Source organism: Ylistrum balloti, unplaced genomic scaffold (assembly GCF_031769215.1).
Source record: "Ylistrum balloti isolate Yb309-2 unplaced genomic scaffold, AGI_CSIRO_Ybal_v1 Utg371438, whole genome shotgun sequence".
Classification (NCBI taxonomy): domain Eukaryota; kingdom Metazoa; phylum Mollusca; class Bivalvia; order Pectinida; family Pectinidae; genus Ylistrum; species Ylistrum balloti.
Window position 1 is genome coordinate 65,165 of NW_026782754.1, and position 25,382 is coordinate 90,546.

Sequence of the window (25,382 nt, forward strand, 5' to 3'; positions counted from 1 at the left end):
TATGTACACCTGTTATCAAATTATTTACAAGCATAGAATGTGTACATCATTACCTTTATGAAAAATTTCCTTAAATATTTCTTGAAGGATAGAATTAACAATTTTTACTGATAAATTTCATGTTACTTCAGCTTTCATTCAAGTTTACATTCATTTTCCACATGTCTTAAAATGTAAATAACACAGCAATCAATGATGATTTTAGGGTTGTCCTATAGAGAGGAACCTGGCTTACAGAAAGCTACCATTGTAGACTACAACAGACTTATCAAGACTAGGTCCAATATATCACAAACTGCAGATCCTAGCTCCACAGCTGACAAGTATATAGCATCACGTACATCGTCAAATATAGATTTCAAACAATCATCATTAAAAAGAATAATGACTTACAAAATACAGGGCTCGACTTAATAACACATATATAACAGGATTAGTAAACACTGGTGTTTTTAAATATACTGGTCGTTTATCCAAAAGTAGGGAAATCTCTGTCAATGTTAGCAGGAGTATCTTTTTTAAATTATACAAGATGGTTTGTGTATGTACACTCCAGTACCAGTTTTTAGTTTAAGTTAAAAGTATTTTTCTATTTCTTGATCTGCTTTTCTCCAGTTTTCAGTGCCCTATATATAATGTCGTATAAACTATAACAATATACAGTGTTCTTATCCCAAACTGGTATGTATTCTTTCACTTTTGAATCGACTCTACTGCACTCGGTACAAATGGCAAATATTTTTGGTCAGATTTTCTCATAACCCAGTTCACTGTCATTATCTTTTAAAGTTTCCGAGCTTTTCTTTCCAATTAAACCACATTTCAGATATAACGTTCAATTTTCTCTGTGAACTGAGTGTCCATAACTAACCAATTTTATACCGCTGAAACATTTGAATGTAACAGCATCCACATTTATTATTTCTGCCCCCTTTTCAGATTGTAATTGACAGAATTGTTGTACCCGTCAGAATTGCGGGGCGAATCTGAATCTATCCTTGTTCTTATAGATACTTAACAAGGCATTGCATAAGATGGTAGCTACAATCATATCTATGACATATACATGTTTTTTTTGGTATCATGCCTTATACACCATGACAGGCTGAAAGTTAAATGGTGTGTATTATACAAAACACATCAGAGACAAAATGTTTCAATATCATTGTGTCATGATGTCCCCATAACAGATTTACATTCATAAATTACACATAAAAAAATAAAAAAAAATAAAAAAAGATTGTGCATCTTTCTTTTCACAATTAATGCAAAATAAAAAAATACTATTTTTGAAAGTAAGTAGCACAAAAAAAGCTTTTTTGTATGGTTAAAGCTTGTGAACATTGCACACATAAGCCAATTAATCCAGTAGATACCCACACAATTTACAGTGTATCAAACTAGGTGTTCTTTAGTAATAAAATATCACTCACAAACTATATTCTCAAACTCTATAGTTACAACACATGTAGCAGTTGTTGCAACAATTGTTGCAGCATATTGTTTACTTAGATACACAAATCAGCAACATTGTGTTTCACAGGATATGCAGAAAGGGAAGACAATTGTTTCCCCGAGTGTTCTGATGATATAATAGGTAGGAAAAGTGGCCATGCAGCCTCCAGAAGGACTCTCCATACACAGTATATGGTTGCAGTGAGACAAACCACTGAATTTCCTGGTCACAGCACCAATTTGCTGCCCTTTACCAATGAACCAATGAACGCCAAACTCTGACCAGCTGTCGACCTTAAACGACCCTGGCTGATGCATTCCCCTTCATGCCAGTGGCAGTCTCTAGTTCAGGACTGCGGAGGTTGGGGTGGTTGCTGTTGCTGGGACAGGCTGCTGATGATGGATCGCAGGATGTTCTCCACTGTTATAATAATGAAAATAAACTATTCAGCTATTTCTTTTCTTGGAAAATGATATCAAAATGACATCAATATATCAAACGGAGGTTAATGATACAGATTTTTCTCCATTTCTTTTTCTCCCCTAAATTTTTCTGGAAACTTTGGTGACAAGTATACTAACAGTTTGTAGCACATGTAGCGACAAATAGGTATATACTGAATTATAAAGTCTGTAGAAGTGACAAATTTATTAAAACCTGTGATAACTATACATTTACAGAAATTTACCTTGCTGATTGTTTCCACAGCCGCCAACTCCTCCAGGTAAAATAACAATGGGCCCTAGTGGGGTCTGAGCGGGCTGTTGTTGCTGCTGTGAGGGAAGCGTCTGCTGTTGTGGAGTTTGTTGTTGCGACGTTTGTTGTTGCGGTGTTTGCTGTTGTGGTGTTTGCTGTGGTGGCGTTTGCTGTTGCGGCGTTTGTTGTAGGGGTACCTGTGTAGGCTGTCCTCCCAAGTTATTCAGATTTGTAGAAAATCCATTTGCAGAGTTAGACCCACAGATAATGATCTGTGGTGATGTAATTTGGCCAGACTGTGATGTACTTGGTGCTGCAAAAAAACATATAAATATAACTTAAAAAATAAATATTGTATTTATATGAAGTCAATTTTTTTATAAATACTGTAAATACACTTTTTTTAGTTGTAATATCATTTTAGGGATTTTTACACAGAAATATTGCACTAAAATATGAAAGTATTTTCAGCGTTGTTTCTATAACAAATATTGAGTATATGCAAATTCATCACTGCACTTATTTGCCAAAATGAAAGAAAACTTACAAAATTAAATACATTTACAGTCTCTACAAAGGTGATATAGGCAATGCTTTGTGTCGTGCTAACAGATACCTATAGACAGAACAATCTGTATTCAATGGTACCATAACCAAAGCAGTAACTTAACATTAGTTTCAACTTCAGATTACAACATTTTCCCACGAATCAGACGACTTACCAATGCTAGTGACTGGTTGTGTATCATTCAAGCATTGCTGCTGTTGCTGTTGTTGTTGTTGTTGTTGTTGTTGTTGTTGTTGTTGCTGCGATTGGTTCCACACCTGTGGTAGTGACTGCTGGCCCACAACTGATGACACTGATGCTACTGGAAAAAACAAGAACACAGCCTTTGTTATTACTAATCACCACAAAAAGGTAAAACAACAATCAAATCTGCTACAATGGCAAAGGACTCGTCCTGACACTACAGAACTTTAAAATTATCTGCTACAATGGCAAAGGACTCGTCCTGACACTACAGAACTTTAAAATTATCTGCTACAATGGCAAAGGACTCGTCCTGACACTACAGAACTTTAAAATTATCTGCTACAATGGCAAAGGACTCGTCCTGACACTACAGAACTTTAAAATTACCTGCTACAATGGCAAAGGACTCGTCCTGACACTACAGAACTTTAAAATTATCTGCTACAATGGCAAAGGACTCGTCCTGACACTACAGAACTTTAAAATTATCATCTTGAAAGAAATTTGACTCAACACAAAGCTGACCCATATGTGAAGATATAGGTCACAGTGACTTACATGCACTTTGTATTTGACATATTGTTAAAAGTTGTTATTTTGGAGCAATTCTAACTTTTGCCATTTACAATGATAGAATAAAACTGCTTCAAAAGTTTAAAGTACAGTATACAACCAATAGAGAAGCATAACAAACCTGATGTAGACTGAATTTGGTTGCATTGAAAGCTGGCTGTAAGTGAGGGCAGGGCCGGCTTGATATCCACCACTAGATCAGGACTGGGGATCGACACCTGAGACACACTGTTAGTGATGGGCGTGCCGATAAAGGAATATCCCGTATTGGACTCGCGTGACTGAGCCTGCATGTTGTTCGTACCTCCAAAGGACAACACTGGGGAAGCTTGCATGGTAGGTGCATTACCACTAGGACTTCCGGCCGACGCGACGGACATAGAATGCTGGCTGTCACCAAAACAGTGCTGTTGTTGCTGTCCCCAGGTCGTTTGTACTGGTTGATGAAGCTGCATGACATTCTGAGCGACTGGCTCCACACCTTGTACAGAAGCAGATGTCAATGCTTGAGAGGCTATTTGCTGTGCTATTGTAATCTGCTGGTGCTGCAGATCTGGAGCAGTTTGTTGTGGAGATATTGGGCTGGTTGGTTGTATGTGACTGAAAAATGGTATGTTATTTAATTCCAAACCAGCTGAAGGAAAATTTAACAAATTATTATCCTGTTGCAGTAATGCAGAGATCTGTTGCATCACAGGTTTTTGGTCTGTAGCCTGCAGCTGTTGTTCCAACTGTTGTATTTGTTGTTGCTGTTGTTGTTGTTGTTGTTGCTGCTGCTGCTGTTGTTGTTGTTGTTGCTGTTGTTGTTGTTGTTGTTGCTGCTGTTGTTGTTGTTGTTGTTGTTGCTGCTGTTGTTGTTGGGGTGATTGTTGTGCCGCTGTCTGTTGTTGTAGACTTTTCATTTCCTCCAATGCCAGTTTAACAAGCTCATTACTTCCAGGCTGGGAAGCTTGATCTGGGTCACTGGCTAGCAGGGACTGAATTGTTGTGGCAGTCTGCTGCTGATCCATGGGAGCTGAAGACGTGGCAGACATTGCGATACTGATCCCAACATTTCCAAACATGTCACTTGTCTTGTTCACAGGGCCGGCTGTGGGGACATTCGCCTCCGGGTCCACTTGCATGCTGATCACTTCATTATTAACTAATGGGGACAGGGTCCCCGGGGGTAGCTGAAACATTCCTGAAGATGTCTGCTGAATCTGCTGCTGAAGCTCAATGGCCTCTGTTTAATAGAGACATATAAAATCTTTATAAATAACAATTTCTCAGCCATTTATCCTTCAGAGCTTCACTTGATTGGTGATTACACCTAACCCCGCACACTAAGGTTTGGATTCCAACCTCCCTTCTTTTGTTTTGCTTTCATTTTAAAAACCCTCAATGGTAAAGAACATTTACATTCTAGGATTTCAATTATTTTCAAAGTACTTGATGCCAGTTTTTCAATTGTTGGTTTTCTCCCTCATAACTAGAAGCTCTCCCTCTTTATATTTGCTTTGCACCAACCCAATTCATCACATGCTAGGGATAGCAATGTAGACGCAAATCATCACAAACATAGAATAGCAATGTGAATTTGACCTTGGATTCCCCGAATTTCCTACCCATCCAAGGCAGCTAGACATGACTTTTGTATACAGTGTAATCTAGGAAGAAATGAATTTGACAGAATGTAGAGTACAGGCTTGGTTGAAATTAATTACTTTCATCTCATCCAATTTCGAGCGTATCAAATTAAAGAATCATAAAAGTTTTTCTTTTCTTTTCCAGCAACGCGAAAGAGTTCAAACTTTCTAGGTCAGACTATGTGTGTTTTTGCATGAACTTACCTGGTGACACAGTAAAGGACAATTTGCGCTTGTGAGGTGTCTCACATTCCTCCATTGTCATTGGTGTGTCGACGGATGTTGACTTGGACACTTCTATTGACAGAACACAGGAAATACATGTTATCGCATTGAAGTGTGGAATTCCCAAAGAACATTCTCATCCTGTAAGTATGTATGTGTGGTATACATGTATAACGCAATGTTTGTTTGTGGTGTTGATGCCAGCGTCCATGCAGATCATGTGTAAGCTTTGAACAGCTATGCAAGAATACTTCAAATTAAGAAGCAAGAAAATGAACCTTTCCAACAAAACGAAGTCCATTCAAAGAAAGATTCATTTAGGAGGAATTGAATTTTTTTTTTTTAAAAATGTACTTCCGTACCATCAAATGCAAACTTCAACACAAAAATGAAAAAAATAAAATAAATTTCAACAGAAAAACAGCATGCTAGTTTTAATTCTACTGACAAAACATATAATCTTAATACATGTAATTTGTATCTTATAAGACAATTAAATACAACTAATACATTGATTCCTACAGACTATTGAAAAAAATGCCTTCATTTCTCAAATTCATACACAAACACTCAGATTTTCTCCATACCGAAAAAAATAGTGGATACACACTTTCCCAGGTCTGTCAATTGCCAAGTTAAGATAAAACTGTTACTATGGCAATCAGTATTCAACTTAATTAAATTTTCAAAACATTTGTTATTCTGTCAGTAGACAAACAAACGGTAATAACACATACGGTTTTGCAGAAACACAACTAGGCGATGAAAAGCAGTGATTATTTGTCATTATCAGCCTTCATAGCCGACTCCCAAGGCATCTAATGGTGTATACTGTACCTCACAAGATCCTTCACAACAATTAACTGGTCCTCTAGTTTTGTGCCTACAAAACTTGTGTCCATTCTTAATCAGATGGGAGGATGATTATTGATGATTATAGGTGAGATAGTATAAATGAGCTAAAGGTCTATATCATATTCTGAAGTACATGTAGATGACTAATTTCCGATTATTAAATTCTCTGCCACATCTATATCCAGACATAATTTGTTAATTGTGTGGGCTTGTTTCTTTGAATAGAAACTAACATCCTCACGACAACCAGGGTTGCAATTGAAAGTGTTGTCTCTGACAGTGAACAAAGGGCAAAAACTCTTTATTTAGTTGGATACCAGGAACAAAAGATGATAAGTCTTTATTAAATTGAATGTAAGACCCAATTTTGTTTCCGTGGGACATTCTACTACCTAAACAACAGTACAGACCCAATTCTGTTTCTGTGGGACATTCTACTACCACAACAACAGTACAGACCCAATTCTGTTTCTGTGGGACATTCTACTACCTCAACAACAGTACAGACCCAATTCTGTTTCTGTGGGACATTCTACTACCTCAACAACAGTACAGACCCAATTCTATTTCTGTGGGACATTCTACTACCTCAACAACAGTACAGACCCAATTCTGTGTCTGTGGGACATTCTACTATCTCAACAACAGTACAGACCCAATTCTGTTTCCGTGGGACATTCTACTATCTCAACAACAGTACAAACCCAATTCTGTGTCTGTGGGACATTCTACTATCTCAACAACAGTACAGACCCAATTCTGTTTCCGTGGGACATTCTACTATCTCAACAACAGTACAGACCCAATTCTATTTCTGTGGGACATTCTACTACCTCAACAACAGTACAGACCCAATTCTGTGTCTGTGGGACATTCTACTATCTCAACAACAGTACAGACCCAATTCTGTTTCCGTGGGACATTCTACTATCTCAACAACAGTACAAACCCAATTCTGTGTCTGTGGGACATTCTACTATCTCAACAACAGTACAGACCCAATTCTGTTTCCGTGGGACATTCTACTATCTCAACAACAGTACAGACCCAATTCTGTTTCTTTGGGACATTCTACTATCTCAATAACAGTACCTACAAGCAAAAGTGCACTTATATGTGATGCAATACTACGATGTTCCGAGGACAAAGTTATCAATGGAAGACAGATGGACAAACGGACAAGAGAAGTCCACTATGATATACCAATCCAATGGAGTGGGTGATAATTTGAAGCTGGAGATTTTGGATCGGGACAATTCATTGCTGGGTCTGCCCCTGGGTAGAAACTGCAAATCACTTCATTTTCATATATACCTAGAAGCAACTTTCATATGTTACCCTTCAATTTACAATTAAGAAGATTCTTCATCAATACTGACAATAATAAAAAATTAATATTTGTTTTACTTTCATGAACTTCTGGCAAAAGGAGGTAAATTCATCTTTAACATGGAAACAATGTGATTTACAGGTGTTGAACATTCTTTCCAAGGATTTATAGCAGTAGTAAACACTCACACAATCTCTGTTACATAATAATCACACCACCAATAATTAAAACTCAATTAGGAATAACTCTTCCCCAGGTCCATACATAAATTTATCTGATAATACTGAATAAGGAGTGTATCAACACAAGAGGCACAGAAAAGCAGATTGGTCCAACCCACAGTCCAGAAGAACAGAAGCTTCACACACACACAGACACTCAGCAATATCTACTACTAACAGACTTTCTTCAGCTAGATTTATTTAAGAAGGAGCTTGCAGCAATGTCTTTTTTAATTCAATAAATGATAAATTATAAATATAAAAAAATAAGAAGAAAAAGAAAATTGCAAAAGATTAAATTTTCTCCCCTAGAAAAAGTGTTATCAATTAAATTTGATGTGTTCCAAGTAATTATGTTGAAAAAGTATATACAAATTATTATCACAGAAACCTATTGTAGTATAATGACTTTAGTCCCTTTTTTTAAAATAACTTTTAACAAATGAAATATCCCTAGATTTACAGATGGTCAATTTTTCAGTATCAAATCATTCAATATAACAACATCACAACATGGACACAAAAGACAGGTGGGTCACAACACCAACAGCCAGGAAGGACACAATTTCTTCTTCATTATATACAAATACACTTATAATGAATAAATTAAATAAAAAATATAAAGTCTTTCTGTGTAAATAACATCATCTCTTCTGCATGTTTACACTGAAGCTCTCTGAGGACATTACTCCTTCATCTCTTAATGTAGAAAAGTAGTCTAAATGAATTTTTTGGTGGATTAAGAAATCAATGCCAATTACAAAATTTACATCAAAATGCAAGAAATCACATTGAATCTAACAACTGTTATGAATTCCTTTTGAAATTCCGAAAGAAGGGGAAAAATAGTTCCTGAAGAGAAAATAATACTAATAATTTATAAGTTAATACTCCTACACTCAAAACGCTATACAAAGATACAATAATTTATGATGAAAGAGTCTTCTAAAATAAATGATAATTATCACCCCTAAGATAACTTTGGCGCTGTGACTAGGGTATAGGACAAACAGTGTATTAATTTGCATGCCAAAACACAGCAAGACCAGTCGGACTCCTTTACGACTACTTGTCGGGATATAAGCAGTGAAGCAATACTGATATAATTAGCACTTACTGAAACATGAGGTAAATGTACCGCATGCTGTGGTTTACTGATAAATATATCAAATGGAATCCGTATTGTATACCTCTGGTGTCTGCATGGAGCTGTGTATGGTATAGGCAATGTCTTTTCCAATTGAAACCTGGCTCAAAATTATTTTTGTAACTGGCAATTCTCAAAAATAAAGAAATTACCAAACATAAGTCTTCATTTATTTGAGGGTTACAGCAAAAGAAGATCTGTGGTTACATGACAAGTTACCTCCCCTTACACTCCAACCCTTACATGGATGATGTTTGTTAGCTCATGAGTTATCTCCCTTGATCTCCTGTAAACTACAGCCAGGAAATCAGAGGATGTGTTCAACACACTCATTATTTCTCCTGATTCAACGATCAAGTGAAAGGGGAGGTAACTCCAGATTCTTTCAAATCAACCACGGAGCTTCTTCTGTGATAGCATCATATTTTTGTTTAATTCATAATTCAATAAATCCATAAATCCATTTTACACATTCAGAAAATACATAAAATAAAACCAAACATTTAATTAATAATAATGAAAATGAACTTATATTCACATGTGGAAAAGACACTGCTTTTTTATAACATGTAATGTAATGTCTGAAGTATTGTGTACATCTGTATTTTTATCATTTTGACATAAAACAATTAAAATTAACCAACCAAATCAAAACAGAACATTGTGAAAAACAGTTCATAACAATATGACATAGTGTATTATGTTATCAAATACATGATGGTTATCAAATCAAATATTTGGGAGTCCAACCCCCATCCCCTGTCAGACTCAAAGAGAGACATATGACAAATGTAGCTGAGCCCCTAGTATATATGTCTATGATTCTGGGAAATGTAACAAGTTCATTAAGGACTGGTAAATGTCAACACATCTGGAGCAAGGAACTTTTAACAGCAGTAAAACTAAATGCAATATGCCGGAAGTTATTTTTAAACATTGGTGATGAGTTGTTCAATAATAGCAACCAAAAGGGAATAGTTATGCAAACGGATGTGTTTTACTTCTCAAGAAATTTAAGTGACTACCACGTTCATAATCTTTCATACTGTAAGACTTGCTCAACTTAAACATGTACAAAACAAGAAACCCCAATCTCTTTTCAAGATCAGGTTTTCCTGGTTCTATAAATAAAACCCTCCCTCCCCTCTTTTACCTTACCTTCTCAAGACTTTACTAAACTAAATTAAACTGGTAAGTTGTGAGCCTTGTATTGAAGTGGTCAATAAATTCCACGATATTGTTATGGCTGACAGAGGAGTTGTAGAGAGATATATAGTCAGTACAGTAGGGATTTACAGGAAAGAGTACATTCCATTCTTATGAAAGATCTTGCAATGGAAATGCTCTCGGCCTGTTTGGTACCAAGACTTCTGTCAGTTGATCAGCAGCACACCAGGAGCACTTTGTCACATGCTAATCTGAACCTTATAGAGGCAGATCCTGCTAAATTTCTAAAGAGATTTGACTATGGATGAAAGGTGTGTTCATCATTTCACCCCGGAGGCCAAACAACAGTGGAAGCACACTGATTCACCTTCGCCAAAGAATGCAAAGACTACTTCATCAGCTGGAAAGGTTATGGCTACAGTTTTTAGGAATGCTGATGGTATTCTGATGTAAGTTGATCTGTAAAAGTGACAAACAACAATGGTTCATCTAATACACTTCTTAGGCATTTAAGAGAAAATATCAAACTCAAGCGTCGCCGTTAACACAGTAAAGGTGTGTTGTTCCACCAGGACAGTGCCCCTGTTCACAAATCTGTCACTGCAATGGCTGCCATTTACGATTGTGGCTTTCAATTGATTGAGCGTCCACCTTATTAGCCTGATCTCACTCCATCAGACTTTCATCTATGTCCAAAATTTCTCATACCCACTTTAGGTCAGATAATGATGTCACAAATGCAGTGAAGAACCCTCTGAACAGTCAAGAAAAGGACTTCTTTAAAAGTGGCATTGAGGCCCTTAAACATCGCTGGAAAAAGTGTATATATACTGAAGGGGATTACATTGAAAAAATAATGTAATATGTCCGCCAAAAATCAAACCCTTAAATATGAGTCTCACAACTTATCAATCAACCTTCGTAACTATGGCATACACTGCATATCATACAGTTGGGCAAATTTGGTGAAAACCCAAACTTTGTCCAGCACAAACAACCACCTGGTAAGTCTTTTAACACTTATCATCCTGTCTATCTGGCAGTAAGTCCTGCAGGGCCTGAACAGTTTATCTCAAACTCAAAGTTTGGGAATGGGTTTTTTACAGGACAATGCTATTCTTCAAGATTTCTACTGGAACTTGTCTAGCTGTTGGTGGGCTTATTACATCTTATTTTCAGTAGGATCACCTTGATTTTTTTGTTCCCAACAAGTTCAAGTGAGCAAGTTTTACTGTATACACTCTACTCATCATATATTTGTTGTACTATAAATAGATCTAGGCTCCCCTTTACTAGGTTAGATATTACCCCGGCACAGTCACAATATCTAGTTAACTGGTACATGTGGTGTAACTAACCTAAAATCCCCTTGACTAGTTTAGCAGTACCCTGGCACATACATGATAACCAGTTAACTAAATGTGCAAACAACCTGTTGAATTGGACTGACTGGAGACAGTCAACAAATGCCCTCAAGGTCATGACCTAGAAAGGTCGTTCAAGGTCACTGACAGGACAACTGCATACAATTCATTCAGCCTTGTTTCCGGAGAAGAATGTCTAAGGGAAGATCACATTCACAACATGTTAGCACATTTCCCACCCAAGATCCCATTCAAAATGCTGTTACAAAATCTTCGCGTTGTTTTAGGAGAAAAACGTACCCTGAGCAAGACTGGAGGAACTGGTTCACTAAGTGTACATGGATTCAGGGAAACTCCGCACTGAGATGGTGGGCTTTCCTACCTAACACAGTCCATACAACGGCTGTTTGGGTGGGATGGGGAAGAAGTAGCCTACCTATCGGCAGCTTCAGCACAAAACTGCCCGTCTATTACCTGGAATTTTAGTTTGGACCATCGTTTGCTTTGGTTTGTTTTACGACCTCCTATATCTCAGTAGTGCAGTTTCCCTGAACATGTAAGGGGGGTTATAATCATATGTAATCAGCTTGCTTGTGGCTGAGACAATTGGGCAGGCAGTCAACAATCTCTTCTATGGCCATGGACGGGTAGCGAAAAATGGCTTCAGTCAGATATGTAGGGTTTGCTGCATACATGGATATATATACACTTATTTCTTCACTACAGACACTAGGGTGCAAAAACAGGTAAGCATTGCATTGGACAGAAAGATAAAACAGTTGTCGAAACTGAAGTTTACCTCGGCCAAAAAGCCAGTCTTTCGGAAATTGTCTCGGCCATGCCCAACCCATACATATTCTTTCCAACCCACATGATGATAACTAAGATGATATTCATATTACAAATGCAATGTACATATATGGTAAATAAGATGAAACATGGATGGTTTTCATGTGTACTGATACAGATCATGTGTGATGTGACTGTGTGTGTACAGACTTATCATAATACTCAACCACAAGCAAGGTTATGTAATTTGCCTTTGTAATTAGGCTGGTCCCTATTTCGTGAAAATAATGACAACAAAAAGGTGTCTTAAAGATCTCTGGTCAGTGTTCGTAACCTTATCAAGATAAGTAATCCTACCAAATTTTGTGGCCAAAATAGAACCGTTGTACTCTGATAGACACCCCTGCAGCTTATCAGCTGCATCCATGTGTACAGGGGATTTCTATCCATTGCTGAAAATTTCATACAAATTTGGAAGACAAGTTATTTCTACAGTAAAGCACATTAAGATTAATTTCTCATCCTAAAGGCACAAAATGTTAAGTCAGGCAAACTTATCAAATCAATTTCAAAAACAAAAGGACAAATTTCTGAACATGAATTTTTTCTATTACAATGTTTGAGACTATATATCGGACACTAGTCTTATCACTATCAGAGTACACATATGCAGGGATATAATTTGGTGTTCACCAATGATCAGTTCCAGCCAGCCTGCCCAGGCCAGTATGAATTGTGTAAGAGTTAAGAACAAAAATGGCCTGGTTTTATTTACCTCTGTCATTCACATCCTGAACTTCATGAATACGTAGTTAACATTGTCAAGCTCCGCCCAATCATGACAAATTCAATGTTTATGATGGCATCCGTGTTCATATGCACATAAAACAATTTTCCTGCCAATTTTTCTTTTTTTTTTAATTTTTTTTTCACCAATCTGGATGTTCTAAAAGAAAGGAAAGTAGGTGTGGTGTGATTTTCTGTTTATTTTCTACTTAGAGAATTTGTTTACTTTTAGGTTTTATTTCTTTTCATATTTTTATTTTAAATGTTAGAAACTGGGAAAAAATTTGCTATTAGACCAAAATAATGAATTTTCCATTAACACAGTCCCTTATTTATGTGTCCCAAACTTCTGGAATCCAACATAAATTAAGTGCATGGTAGAGTGTTTCATTACGGGACAATCCTCCAACCCAACTAATAATCAAAGTCCAAATCTGACTGATATTGACAAACAGATGTGCCTTGCACAAAATGATACTCAGTAAACAAAGGGCATTAACTCTGGTTGGTATTTTTATTATACAGGACTTGTGGTCAACAATACACAACTCTAATAGATACTCTAAAGCAATGTATGACGACTGTAAGTGAAAATCATATTTATGTCTCAAAGTAGACTAACAGTATATACTCTGATTTTATATGGGTTAATAGAGAATGTTTCGAAATAAATATAAAACACTTTATTTTCAGATAATGAATCATGCTTTCAACTTATATTCAATATCCAGACATTGATCAGTTTATCGGAATTAAATATTAACAGATATATCTGTTATTTTGATATTTTTTGACATGGTTAAATTGCAATTTTCAGGATTTGTATCAAAAAGTTTATGGAATACTCAAGTTTTCTTTTTAAAAATTTTGAACATATACAGACTAAAAAATTCTTTTTCATAAAAACTCGGGCAATTTTTATTTCTGAATTCTTCCATTTAACTAAAATATAAGGCAGCAAAGTCTAAACCAGGATATTGTTTGATATTAGCTAACCTCATGTATGAGGAAGATTAATACAGGATTTTGTGTCCAATTAAGAGAGGTTAATGCAATATTTTCAGTACTGTTTGGACAGGTTTATGCTTTAAGGATATCAATTTAGAGAGGTTTGTACACTTCTTCATTTCTGTTTACACAGATTTATGCACTTTTTCATTTCTGTTTACACAGATTTATGCACCTTTTCATTTCTGTTTACAAAGATTTATGCATTTTTTCATTTCTGTTTACAAAGATTTATGCACTTTTTCATTTCTGTTTACAAAGATTTATGCACTTTTTCATTTCTGTTTACAAAGATTTATGCACCTTTTCATTTCTGTTTACAAAGATTTATGCACTTTTTCATTTCTGTTTACACAGGTTAATGCACTTTTTCATTCCTGTTTACACAGGTTAATGCACTTTTTCATTTCTGTTTACAAAGATTTATGCACCTTTTCATTTCTGTTTACAAAGATTTATGCATTTTTTCATTTCTGTTTACACAGGTTAATGCACTTTTTCATTCCTGTTTACACAGGTTAATGCACTTTTTCATTTCTGTTTACAAAGATTTATGCACCTTTTCATTTCTGTTTACAAAGATTTATGCATTTTTTCATTTCTGTTTACACAGGTTAATGCACTTTTTCATTCCTGTTTACACAGGTTAATGCACTTTTTCATTTCTGTTTACAAAGATTTATGCACTTTTTCATTTCTATTTACACAGGTTAATGCACTTTTTCATTTCTGTTTACACAGATTAATGCACTTTTTCATTTCTGTTTACAAAGATTTATGCACTTTTTTCATTTCTGTTTACACAGGTTAATGCACTTTTTCATTTCTGTTTACACAGGTTAATGCACTTTTTCATTTCTGTTTACACAGATTAATGCACTTTTTCATTTCTGTTTACACAGGTTAATGCACTTTTTCATTTCTGTTTACACAGGTTAATGCACTTTTTCATTTCTGTTTACACAGGTTAATGCACTTTTTCATTTCTGTTTACACAGGTTAATGCACTTTTTCATTTCTGTTTACAAAGATTTATGCACTTTTTCATTTCTATTTACACAGGTTAATGCACTTTTTCATTTCTGTTTACACAGATTAATGCACTTTTTCATTTCTGTTTACACAGGTTAATGCACTTTTTCATTTCTGTTTACACAGATTAATGCACTTTTTCATTTCTGTTTACACAGGTTAATGCACTTTTTCATTTCTGTTTACACAGATTAATGCACTTTTTCATTTCTGTTTACACAGGTTAATGCACTTTTTCATTTCTGTTTACACAGGTTAATGCACTTTTTCATTTCTGTTTACACAGGTTAATGCACTTTTTCATTTCTGTTTACACAGGTTAATGCACTTTTTCATTTCTGTTTACACAGGTTAATGCACTTTTTCATTTCTGTTTACACAGATTTATGTGTTTTGTTTTTTATTTCAGTAAAGGCTAGTTTTTCTACTTTTCATTTTTTTTTTTTTTTTTTTTACAGCCTTAAACAGTTAGATCATGTTTTCCAATTTATGCAGTATATGGGTTCAAGTTTTAAAAGATGTAAAACAGTATGTAAGTGTGTTTTCCAGGCTTATAACCCTGTGACGAGTGATTTTATGGTGTGCAGCTCTTATCATATCTTTTGGCTACCTCAACAAACAACATGCAGGAGGCCTACCGCATGCTATCCAAGTCTACTATAGGAAAGTGTCTAGTCCAGGGGCACAATAGGACAACATGGCCTATTCTATAACAGGCCCTCTTATTTATTCAGTATTAAGATTTACCTCATAATAATAAAATATGAAATTTATAAACATACTGCTTTTCTCACCAACATGGTGACAGTAACATTTTTACAGCAACATTCCATGCTTTTTATCAAAACTGCAAATGTATCAACAGAGAACTTTATTTGATAGGATTGAATTTTATTATGTTTAGATTTAAATTTTGAAAAATTGGCAGGAAAACGCTGAAATTAAGTAGGATTATCAACATGGTAACCAACAGTGTATGTGCCTGAGCAGGGATGCCTTGAAAACCAAGAAACAAATGGTTACTTAGAAAATGTCCAACACACCTCACATCTACAACTCATGTCATTTCACAAAAAAAACAAAGAAAGGCAATTACATCAGTTATTCTTTTTCGTTTTTCATCTAAGAAATGATAATTTTTTCTCTGGTAATTTCTAATACCAGATCCACATATACACATGTGTAGTATCAATATCCTGATTGATTACTTAAATGGAAATAAAAATCAATTTCTGTTGCTTTGAAAGAAGCAAAATATTTTGTATTTGATATCTTTTAAATTAATTAGGAAAATTGCCAATACATATTTATTTATTTTTTTTTTAATTAGACAATGTGTAATTTGAGGTATCTTCAGACATTAAACCAATCCTGTTAACCGCCGCCATCGCCCTAGCAACCAAACATGAAATAAAAACACCATCTTGGAAACAGACGGTTATTTTTAGATTCATCTCTTCCAATTCAAAGAGAATTCCTAGAATTTCATACAACTATGTAGCTTCGTGGAGCATAAAACAGTGTACTCCCCTAAAGGCAGACGGTCAACTATAAACATCCTGGATACTGTGAGGGCTACAAGTTATATCTACATGATGAATATATCCTTACAAAAAGGATTCTCGCTTTCATGTTGGCACGAGCGAATGAAAAAATTTGGGGAAACATTTCTCCCGAGTCAGAATGGCTCTACAAGCTGCATATGGCGAAAACAATGTAAAGAGTTTTTGTCGACTTTTTCCTCACACAACATGCACTGATTAAGAAAGCTGGGAAGACAAGTTTAATATTCCACGATACCTTGGTTTATGTTGAGAAAAATAAACTCACACATTGAAAATAAAAAAAAAGCTTGCTGGCACAAAATCCTCACAAGACAAGTAGATCTATCCATATGCAGAAACCCTCGACTAATTTTGCACACATACCAACATGAAAACTTGGCAAAAATCATAAAAATCATTGACTGTATACTTCTTTATTTCATTACAAATTATTAATATATTTTAACTGTATCAAAGTCTTTTAGATACATGAACAACAGAAGCACATTTCTATAAATTATATGCTGTGGTGATCAAAATATCATCATGAGAAATTTCTCTTTTAATGATCAATTAATTGAAATATTTATTTTTCTTTTCTTTTTTTTTGCAAATATTAAGATTTATAGAATATTTTTTTCGAATTACAGACACAGCACAGTTGAAATGTTCACAAGTATTAATCTTCTGTAGGTTTGAAACAAAGAGAGATATCTGTTACCACTTTGAACTTACACCTAACTTCCTAACCCCCTCACAGTATCAAGGAGCTTTGAGATTGGTCGGTGGCTATGTAGAGATTCGAGTGAGATGCCATGATGGACAAAAACATACCAGGAGTATACACAAACTTCTGAGATTCGCTCTGCTTGCCTGCGCTTTGTACAACGATCTGTACTGTTACTGACTTGGTCACACTTGTGTCCTTGTATGATGGTATGGTACAGATCAAGTGGGTCTGTTCATTGAAAAAAATTTAATATTAATGAAAAAGAAAGAAAAATAAGTTCAACAGTAAAAGAAGAGAATATGACGTCAAGAACACATTTTAAATTAACTCTTTGAAAAATATGAATATCAACTATTTGAATCCACAAATCTGCTGTTCCTGTGAATACAAAATAACTACCATTATTTGAAAGGAAAAAAGTATGTTTTCTTTTATAAGTAAGCTACAGAACAAAACTATAGTTACAACGAACATTTGTCTTTACTTTCTAACAGAAATTTTGCAAGAGTTATGTCCCTTCAATTAAAATTGTAATCTTACAAGCAGTTTCACATAGAAATTCAATATTGAAAGACATGGTAATACTCTGGTTAAGGCCCGAGTAAGCTACAATTTCAACTCTTGTTCCTCAATGCTACCATTATTTGAAAGGAAAAAAGTATGTTTTCTTTTATAAGTAAGCTACAGAACAAAACTATAGTTACAACGAACATTTGTCTTTACTTTCTAACAGAAATTTTGCAAGAGTTATGTCCCTTCAATTAAAATTGTAATCTTACAAGCAGTTTCACATAGAAATTCAATATTGAAAGACATGGTAATACTCTGGTTAAGGCCCGAGTAAGCTACAATTTCAACTCTTGTTCCTCAATGCTGCCACTAGGAATCAAACCAGAGACCTCTCTGGCTTACCAGTCTTACGCTCAATCAATCAAGCTAAAGAGAAGTTTTCTGTAGCTGGCATACTGGTTTGTCTACTTTTTAATGCAATATTTCAGGCATAAATCTCAATAGAAATCTTTAAGGCTAGACAGAAAGTTCAATAAAATTGCTTAGCCCATCCAAACGATAGGACAAATTGTTTTAACACTTCTTGAAAATAGCCCCATTCCTTATCGACTTACAACAGAATATAGTAGCAAGAAAATAGATAATACGCACAGGCTGAAAGTAATCCTTATCAATCTCCGCCTCCTTTTCCCAGAGCACCTTTGTTTCATCCTGCATTTCACGGAACATCACCCTGGTACCCTTAATGAAGTTCTTTCCAATTAGATACAGTTCCTTCTTACCCTCGACTGACCATTCATCGTGACTCATCTTACAGATTTCGGGCTGTCCCACTGGTTGAGCTGAGGGTAGACAGGTATTAGAGGGTCAGTGTTTCCCAGACTGATCAAATTATATAAAGATCATTTAAACAAAGTAATGCATCAAGCGGTTTCAAAAAGCCATCCTAAAACTACTTTTCATTTGGCTCTGACAGACCTTTATCAGCTTTTGGGTCAGTAGGTAGGAAAAATATATCACTTGGAAAAGTACAAGGCATGTAAAATAACAAAAAAGTTGAATTCACATTCTGTGTTCTGATGGCACTAGGCAAAACAAGAAAGGGACCAAATCATTAATATTCCCGACAATTAAAAGCATAATTGATAATTTTTTTTAAAAATAATTCAAATGCATGCAAAATGTTTTTAGCAGGAATTTTTTTTGGCTGGTCAATTCTAATTATATTTTCTATAAATAAATAAACTGAATTAATACATGCACTGAAACAACATGTTTTTGTGTTTATGAAAAATAAAAAGTAATAACAACAAAAAAAAGGATTTTTACATATAAAAAATACAGCTGTTCTTATAAAATCTGACAAAATGCCATCAGATTTTAGAAATAAGTATACTGAATATACAGCATTCAGATGAACTGAATGTTCATAGATTCTGATCAATGGTTACTCATTTCTACATGTGTATATATAAACAAGTGAAGAGTTACAATGATATTTATTTATATTGTACAAAAATAACAAAATGTCTACAAAATTTCTAAGTTGATCATATCAAGGGACAAATGTGTAAGCAAATGCCTTATAATAAGCCCACTGTTGTTTATTGTACTGCCCTGTAATAATACTACCTCTCTAAAGTCAGATATCTGTCCTGGGTCCCTGGACTTAATATAAGCCAACTATTACCTATTGTACTGCTCTGCAATAATACATCTCTAGAATCAGATATCTGTTTTGGGTTCCTAAGACAGGTGTGAATTTATTAAATAACTATTACCTAGTACCTTTATAATAAGTAATAGGTAATAAGTCCACCCATATCTATTGCTGTTTGGTAGCTTTCATATCATTTCCCTGCAATAAGGCCACTAGCTGACCTAGAGTAAACAAGAGTAAATCTTACAGAAAGATTTCTTTAAATACCTAGCTTCTCCTTCAATGTTTTACAGAAATGACAGATACCAGATCTATAAGTGCTCTCTGTTGATAGACACGAGTACAAACTCACAGTTTACATCCCAGACATAGGGTGTATGTTACTACAGATCAGACACTTGACAGCCGACAGTCTGCACATGTAAACCAACAGCTTTGCCTATAAAAAGCCCAACACTACACAGTAAACTTTCTCTGATCCAGTTCTAGTGTTGGTGTTTCTGTGGCTTGGCACACATACACAGACAACTCAATACCTGCAGGTCTGGTTCCTCACATCATCACACTTAAACCCTGGCCAACACTAATTACCTGCTCAGCTAGGCAGCCATTTCATTCATATACACCTACAGCAGCTTACTGCAGATTGTATGTCAACACATACAGCTTCTTTAATGTATTCTAATACACTGATCTATTATTTGTATTTACTCTTTAATACATCAACTAAACATTTCATCACAATTTCAAAAGTGATTTTCAAAGTTTTTTTTTTACAATTGCTAGAAAGAGTCATTAGACATGAAAGCCCTCAATCCTTTGCAAACCAGATTCTGGAAAGTTGTAAAACACAATTGGGTAGATATAAGAGTTAAATCTGTTGAGAGGTTCTCAAGGTATGACTTGTATTCTTAATAGGACAGGTGAGAGACATGGGTAATAACATACATGTCCACATCCCATAAAATGATTTAAAAATTTGATTTCAGTATTTCTTTAGAATTCTTTTCATTCTTTGGCTTTCCAGATAACCTTCATGTACTGGTCCAGTGATGAAAGATTTTTATACAAGTTACATATTCCATCTGATTTACTGTAATGTGTACTGTAATGTAGAACAATGATTTACTGTAATGTCATCAATGATTTACTGTAATGATAGAACATTGATTTACTGTAATGTTATAGACAATGATTTACTGTAATGTATACCATAGAACAATGATTTACATAGAACAATGATTTACTGTAATGTATACCATAGAACAATGATTTACTGTAATGTATACCATAGAACAATGATTTACTGTAATGTATACCATAGAACAATGATTTACTGTAATGTATAGAACTATAGAACAATGATTTACTGTAATGTATACTATGTATACTATAGAACAATGATTTACTGTAATGTATACCATAGAACAATGATTTACTGTAATGTATACTATAGAACAATGATTTACTGTAATGTATACCATAGAACAATGATTTACTGTAATGTATACCATAGAACAATGATTTACTGTTTTACTGTAATGTATACCATAGAACAATGATTTACTGTAATGTATACCATAGAACATTGATTTACTGTAATGTATACATTGATTTACTGTAATGTATACTATAGAACAATGATTTACTGTAATGTATACTATAGAACAATGATTGTATTTACTATAGAACAATGATTTACTGTAATGTATACTATAGAACAATGATTTACTGTATACTATAGAATGTATATATAGAACAATGATTTACTGTAATTTACTGTAATGTATACTATAGAACAATGATTTACTGTAATGTATACTATAGAACATAGAACATTGATTTACTGTAATGTATACTATAGAACAATGATTTACTGTAATGTATACTATAGAACAATGATTTACTGTAATGTATACTATAGAACAATGATTTACTGTAATGTATACTATAGAACAATTGATTTACTGTAATGTATACATTGATTTATATTGATTTACTGTAATGTATACTACAGAACAATGATTTACTGTAATGTATGATTTACTGTAATGTATATAGAACATTGATTTACTGTAATGTATACTATAGAACATTGATTTACTGTAATGTATACTATAGAACATTGATTTACTGTAATGTATACTATAGAACAATGATTTACTGTAATGTATACTATAGAACATCTACGTATTTTCCATAAATAACAAGAAATGAACAGAAGTAGATAATTCACTTCCAGGATATCAGGAAACTACTAACTTTGTAACGATGTATTATTCATACATGTACATATTAAAGAGGAATGTCACTGTATAATGAACTGTGAGTAATTACCTACAAGTAATTAATCCAAGGAGAAAGACACTTGCTAATTAAACTGTTTGTATTTTGTCTTGCAATAAGCCCAAAGATGAGAGGAGGTTTTCAATTTTAGGGGATAGACTTATATCTACAAGACAACACTATTGTATTTGTTGATAATTCTATTCTTATTTGCCAAGCATGGACTTAATGTCATGAAAAAATATTTCGTGTATAAATCAATGGACATGATCCTGACTGTTACAGTGACTATTGATACTTACTACACAATATCGTACTGGAGGATATTTGTAGGGTCTGTGAATTTCCATCTGCCTTCTTAAACACTGCACGGAATATCATGCGTGCCTTTGTACTCTTCTTCTTAGCTTTCGTCAATCCTATTCTTTGTTCAACATCAGCATTTCTCAACTTCAATATTCCTACATTGTCAATCCTGTAAATAGAAGAAAGTTTGAAGGTTCAGAAGGATTAGAATTGCAAAGGTTTTTATTACTATACTAAAGACGACACATTACGTACAACGCCGTTTCATTCAGTTTCAAGAAGTGATCGGTTTTGAGGAGGAATGGTTTGGGGAAGTTGTAGTTGTTACAGTTATCTCTGTAAAAAATTCAAGTTCAAAGTGTTTGATTATAAACATTAAAGATACATATCATGAGAACATGACAGCTTCCGAAAATATTCCTAATTATTTTTAGTTTAAATCCACATAAAAGGCAAACTTTCAGAAATGGTCAAAGGCCAGCAGCATTAAATAAGATATTTTTGAAGGTGTGCAGCCTGTTTATCTTTCAAAAAGTCCAGGGAACCAACGTACTACTTCATACTCAAAGTCAGGGGGTGGGCTTTACTACACATGGGCCTCCTTGTATAGCTGGTGGCTATCTCAATGAACACTAAATGGGAGGCACATCCCATGCAATCCAAAGCCATTAGGATAAGGAGTACATGACCTGCCCAAGGACACAACCACTACAGAACAGATCATTAAGTTTCTCAGATTCTGAGAAACAAATTACCATGGGTAGGGAGTGCCACACCTTGTATCTCAAATCATAATCTAAGGTTATGTAGGCCAACGCCCTAACCACCTTAACTATCCCTGCCCCATAGAATGAAAGAAGCATCGTAAGATTGACTGTTTTACAAAAGAAAAGGTTGCAAACAGTCATATCAGTCCTTTTATTCCAATGAATTTTTGAAAGTGCTCAATGCCTGAATAAGTCTTTTCTTCAAATGAAGCAGATCAAAAAAGTGATGGGCATCTGTATCTAGAACTTGTATGCATTAACACACAGAGATACGTACAATGCTGTCATCTCATTTGCTGGAGTGAGATCCATTTCTATCACAGTGGTGCCATCTATGTCCCGTTCTCGAGCCGGTGTTGAATTCTTTCCACTTACACGACATGCCTGGTAAAATCCATGTGGTCGGATTGTTTTCCCTGCATCATTCCCAATGAATACTTGTAACACTGCTGAATCAGTGTTTCCATACAGCTAAAAATGAGACATTATTTGCAAGATAAAAAACATGAGACACCAACAATCTTTTTTTCCCCCAAATCCATAGCAGAAAATATCATTTCATTTTCAACTCAAAATAGTTAATAAATTTTCATTTTGGAAAACTTCTAGTGCCATCAAATTAGATCATGACTTTGCTGCAACATTTCTGTTCTTTTCAGTGTTAGTATCATACCATTTAAGTCCTGGGGCTAATACAGTGGATTTACTATGGAATGACCAAATATTTGTAATCATTTAGACTCTAGTGCAATTTATTAAATCTATAATTACATTGGTCAGGTCTTTTTTCTTTCTGCAAGTTAAAAAATAACTTCTATCCGCAAATAAAATGAAAACAATTTCCATTCTATGTAAATCATTGGCCAATAAATATTATTAATCACAAAATGTACAAAGTTTCCCACTTTTTTCAAACTCCTTGATAAATTCATAGTATATATGATTCTAATACATTGTTTTCTAAATTCCACAACTGGTTTTCATTCTACCGCACACCCCGCCAAAAAAAATGCAGTTAGCAGAAGAGTTTGGGTGACCGTATACCTTAACCATGGGATGACCATCTTGGGAGCGATTCTTTACTGCACCTCTGCTGCCTTCAGTAAGATAACGGGCTCGATGTTGTTCTTCAGGCTGATGTATAATCTGCATCTCATAGCCTCCAGATCTGGCTGGGTAGTTCTGGTTCAGACTAGGTTCCTTTACCCGCTTGCTATGTGTCTGTGAACGTGTCACCACTACCGCTTTGGGAGGAGGCATTTCTGTGTCTTCTGGTGAACTAGACACAATTTAAACAAACATATTAAACACAAAAGCTTATAACATATTGATGCACTGACCATTGATTTTTAAACTCTGCAGATTTCTTTTGTCTGGAACAGTTTAACATGAATAATATTTATTGATTAATTGTGGTAAATAACATGTAAATATAAAGCTGTAAGTAAGATAATGAATAAGCACATTTAACATAAACCTTGAAAATTACTTCTACCTTTAAATCTATTTCACTGACTAAATTCTAATGCAATACAAAAGACAATGGCAGAAATCAACTTCATGTATTTTGTTGTAACTAGATACTTTCTCAAATAAAATTTGACTTCTAAACCTTTTAGTCAGTATAATTCTACAGAGCAGAATATTTCAGCTGGGCCCTGTGTACATGTATTACTTACTGAAGTGTTGTTGGACTGTCGGTTTTAATGCTGGCAACATTAAATAAATCTGCACCTTCCTCTTGCTTTCCAAACTTTTGAAACACAAACTTTGGATTGGCAGCATCCGTGTCAAATACCTTAGTAGCATCGCTGTGGTCAACTGAAGAGATCGTTACATCAGAATCATGACCAATTTTTAACCCTTTAGAAGAAATTGGCTCTTCTGTAATATTCCAAATATCCTTAAAAGGATTCGCTGGCAAATCGTGATCGGAGTCTATTCGCACCCGATTTGTCTGGTTAATCAGAGTCGCCTGTGTGTTTGGGTCCGGGTTTGGTGACGATATTGATGATGGAGAGTCGACATTAGGATAATCTGGACTTGAAATTGTATCCGGACTACTAGTGTTAGTCAAATCAAAATAATCCGTCTGATTGGTTTGCGTAAGCAACTGATGTAACACTGACCCCGAAGAACGGGGTTCTGTCTGTTTTTTTATCTCATCACTACTAACGGTCCCAAAAGTTGGTACATCCGCATGGGGATATGTAAATGATTGATTTTGTTGTGAAGCATCCGACATGGACAACAACGGGTTTCCACGTTCCACATTTTCTGTACAATAGCTTTCTCCCGAAGGAGACACAACATTAAATGAATCCACAGAGTTATGAACATTAAACGACGTCTGTACAGCATTTGGACTACTGAAATTGTCCGACTGACTCTGAATGTTGAATGTTTTCTCACTACTATGACTACTATAAGTTTCTACCGACACGGGTACACTGTTGGAGGAAACAATCTGTTGTTGTTGAGATATTTCCATAGCCATACTGGCTGGTAGATGACACGCAGGTGTAGTCAAAGAGACCTCCATGTTGGA

At 34.9% G+C, this 25,382-nt stretch overlaps 1 protein-coding gene across 1 annotated transcript; it reads right to left on the reverse strand.

Moving 5' to 3' along the window:
* Window positions 1-1,802: 1,802 nt before the first annotated feature.
* Window positions 1,803-25,376, reverse strand: LOC132562510 (nuclear factor of activated T-cells 5-like). The gene is made up of 11 exons (XM_060227257.1): window positions 24,514-25,376; window positions 23,879-24,113; window positions 23,112-23,305; window positions 22,064-22,236; window positions 18,467-18,657; window positions 17,410-17,533; window positions 5,312-5,404; window positions 3,601-4,704; window positions 2,875-3,018; window positions 2,145-2,465; window positions 1,803-1,876 (listed from the first exon to the last, which is right to left on the reverse strand). Exons 1-11 carry the CDS (start codon window positions 25,374-25,376, stop codon window positions 1,803-1,805), a joined length of 3,516 nt encoding a protein of 1,171 aa, XP_060083240.1.
* Window positions 25,377-25,382: the final 6 nt, after the last annotated feature.

Coding starts and splice junctions, on each gene's coding strand:
- LOC132562510 (XM_060227257.1), bottom strand. CDS start 25,376: ATGGAGGTCTCTTTGACTACACCTGCGTGTCATCTACCAGCCAGTATG. Junction 24,114..24,513: donor GACAGTCCAACAACACTTCA/GTAAGTAATACA, acceptor AATTGTGTCTAG/TTCACCAGAAGACACAGAAA. Junction 1,877..2,144: donor CTGTGGAAACAATCAGCAAG/GTAAATTTCTGT, acceptor TTATTATAACAG/TGGAGAACATCCTGCGATCC.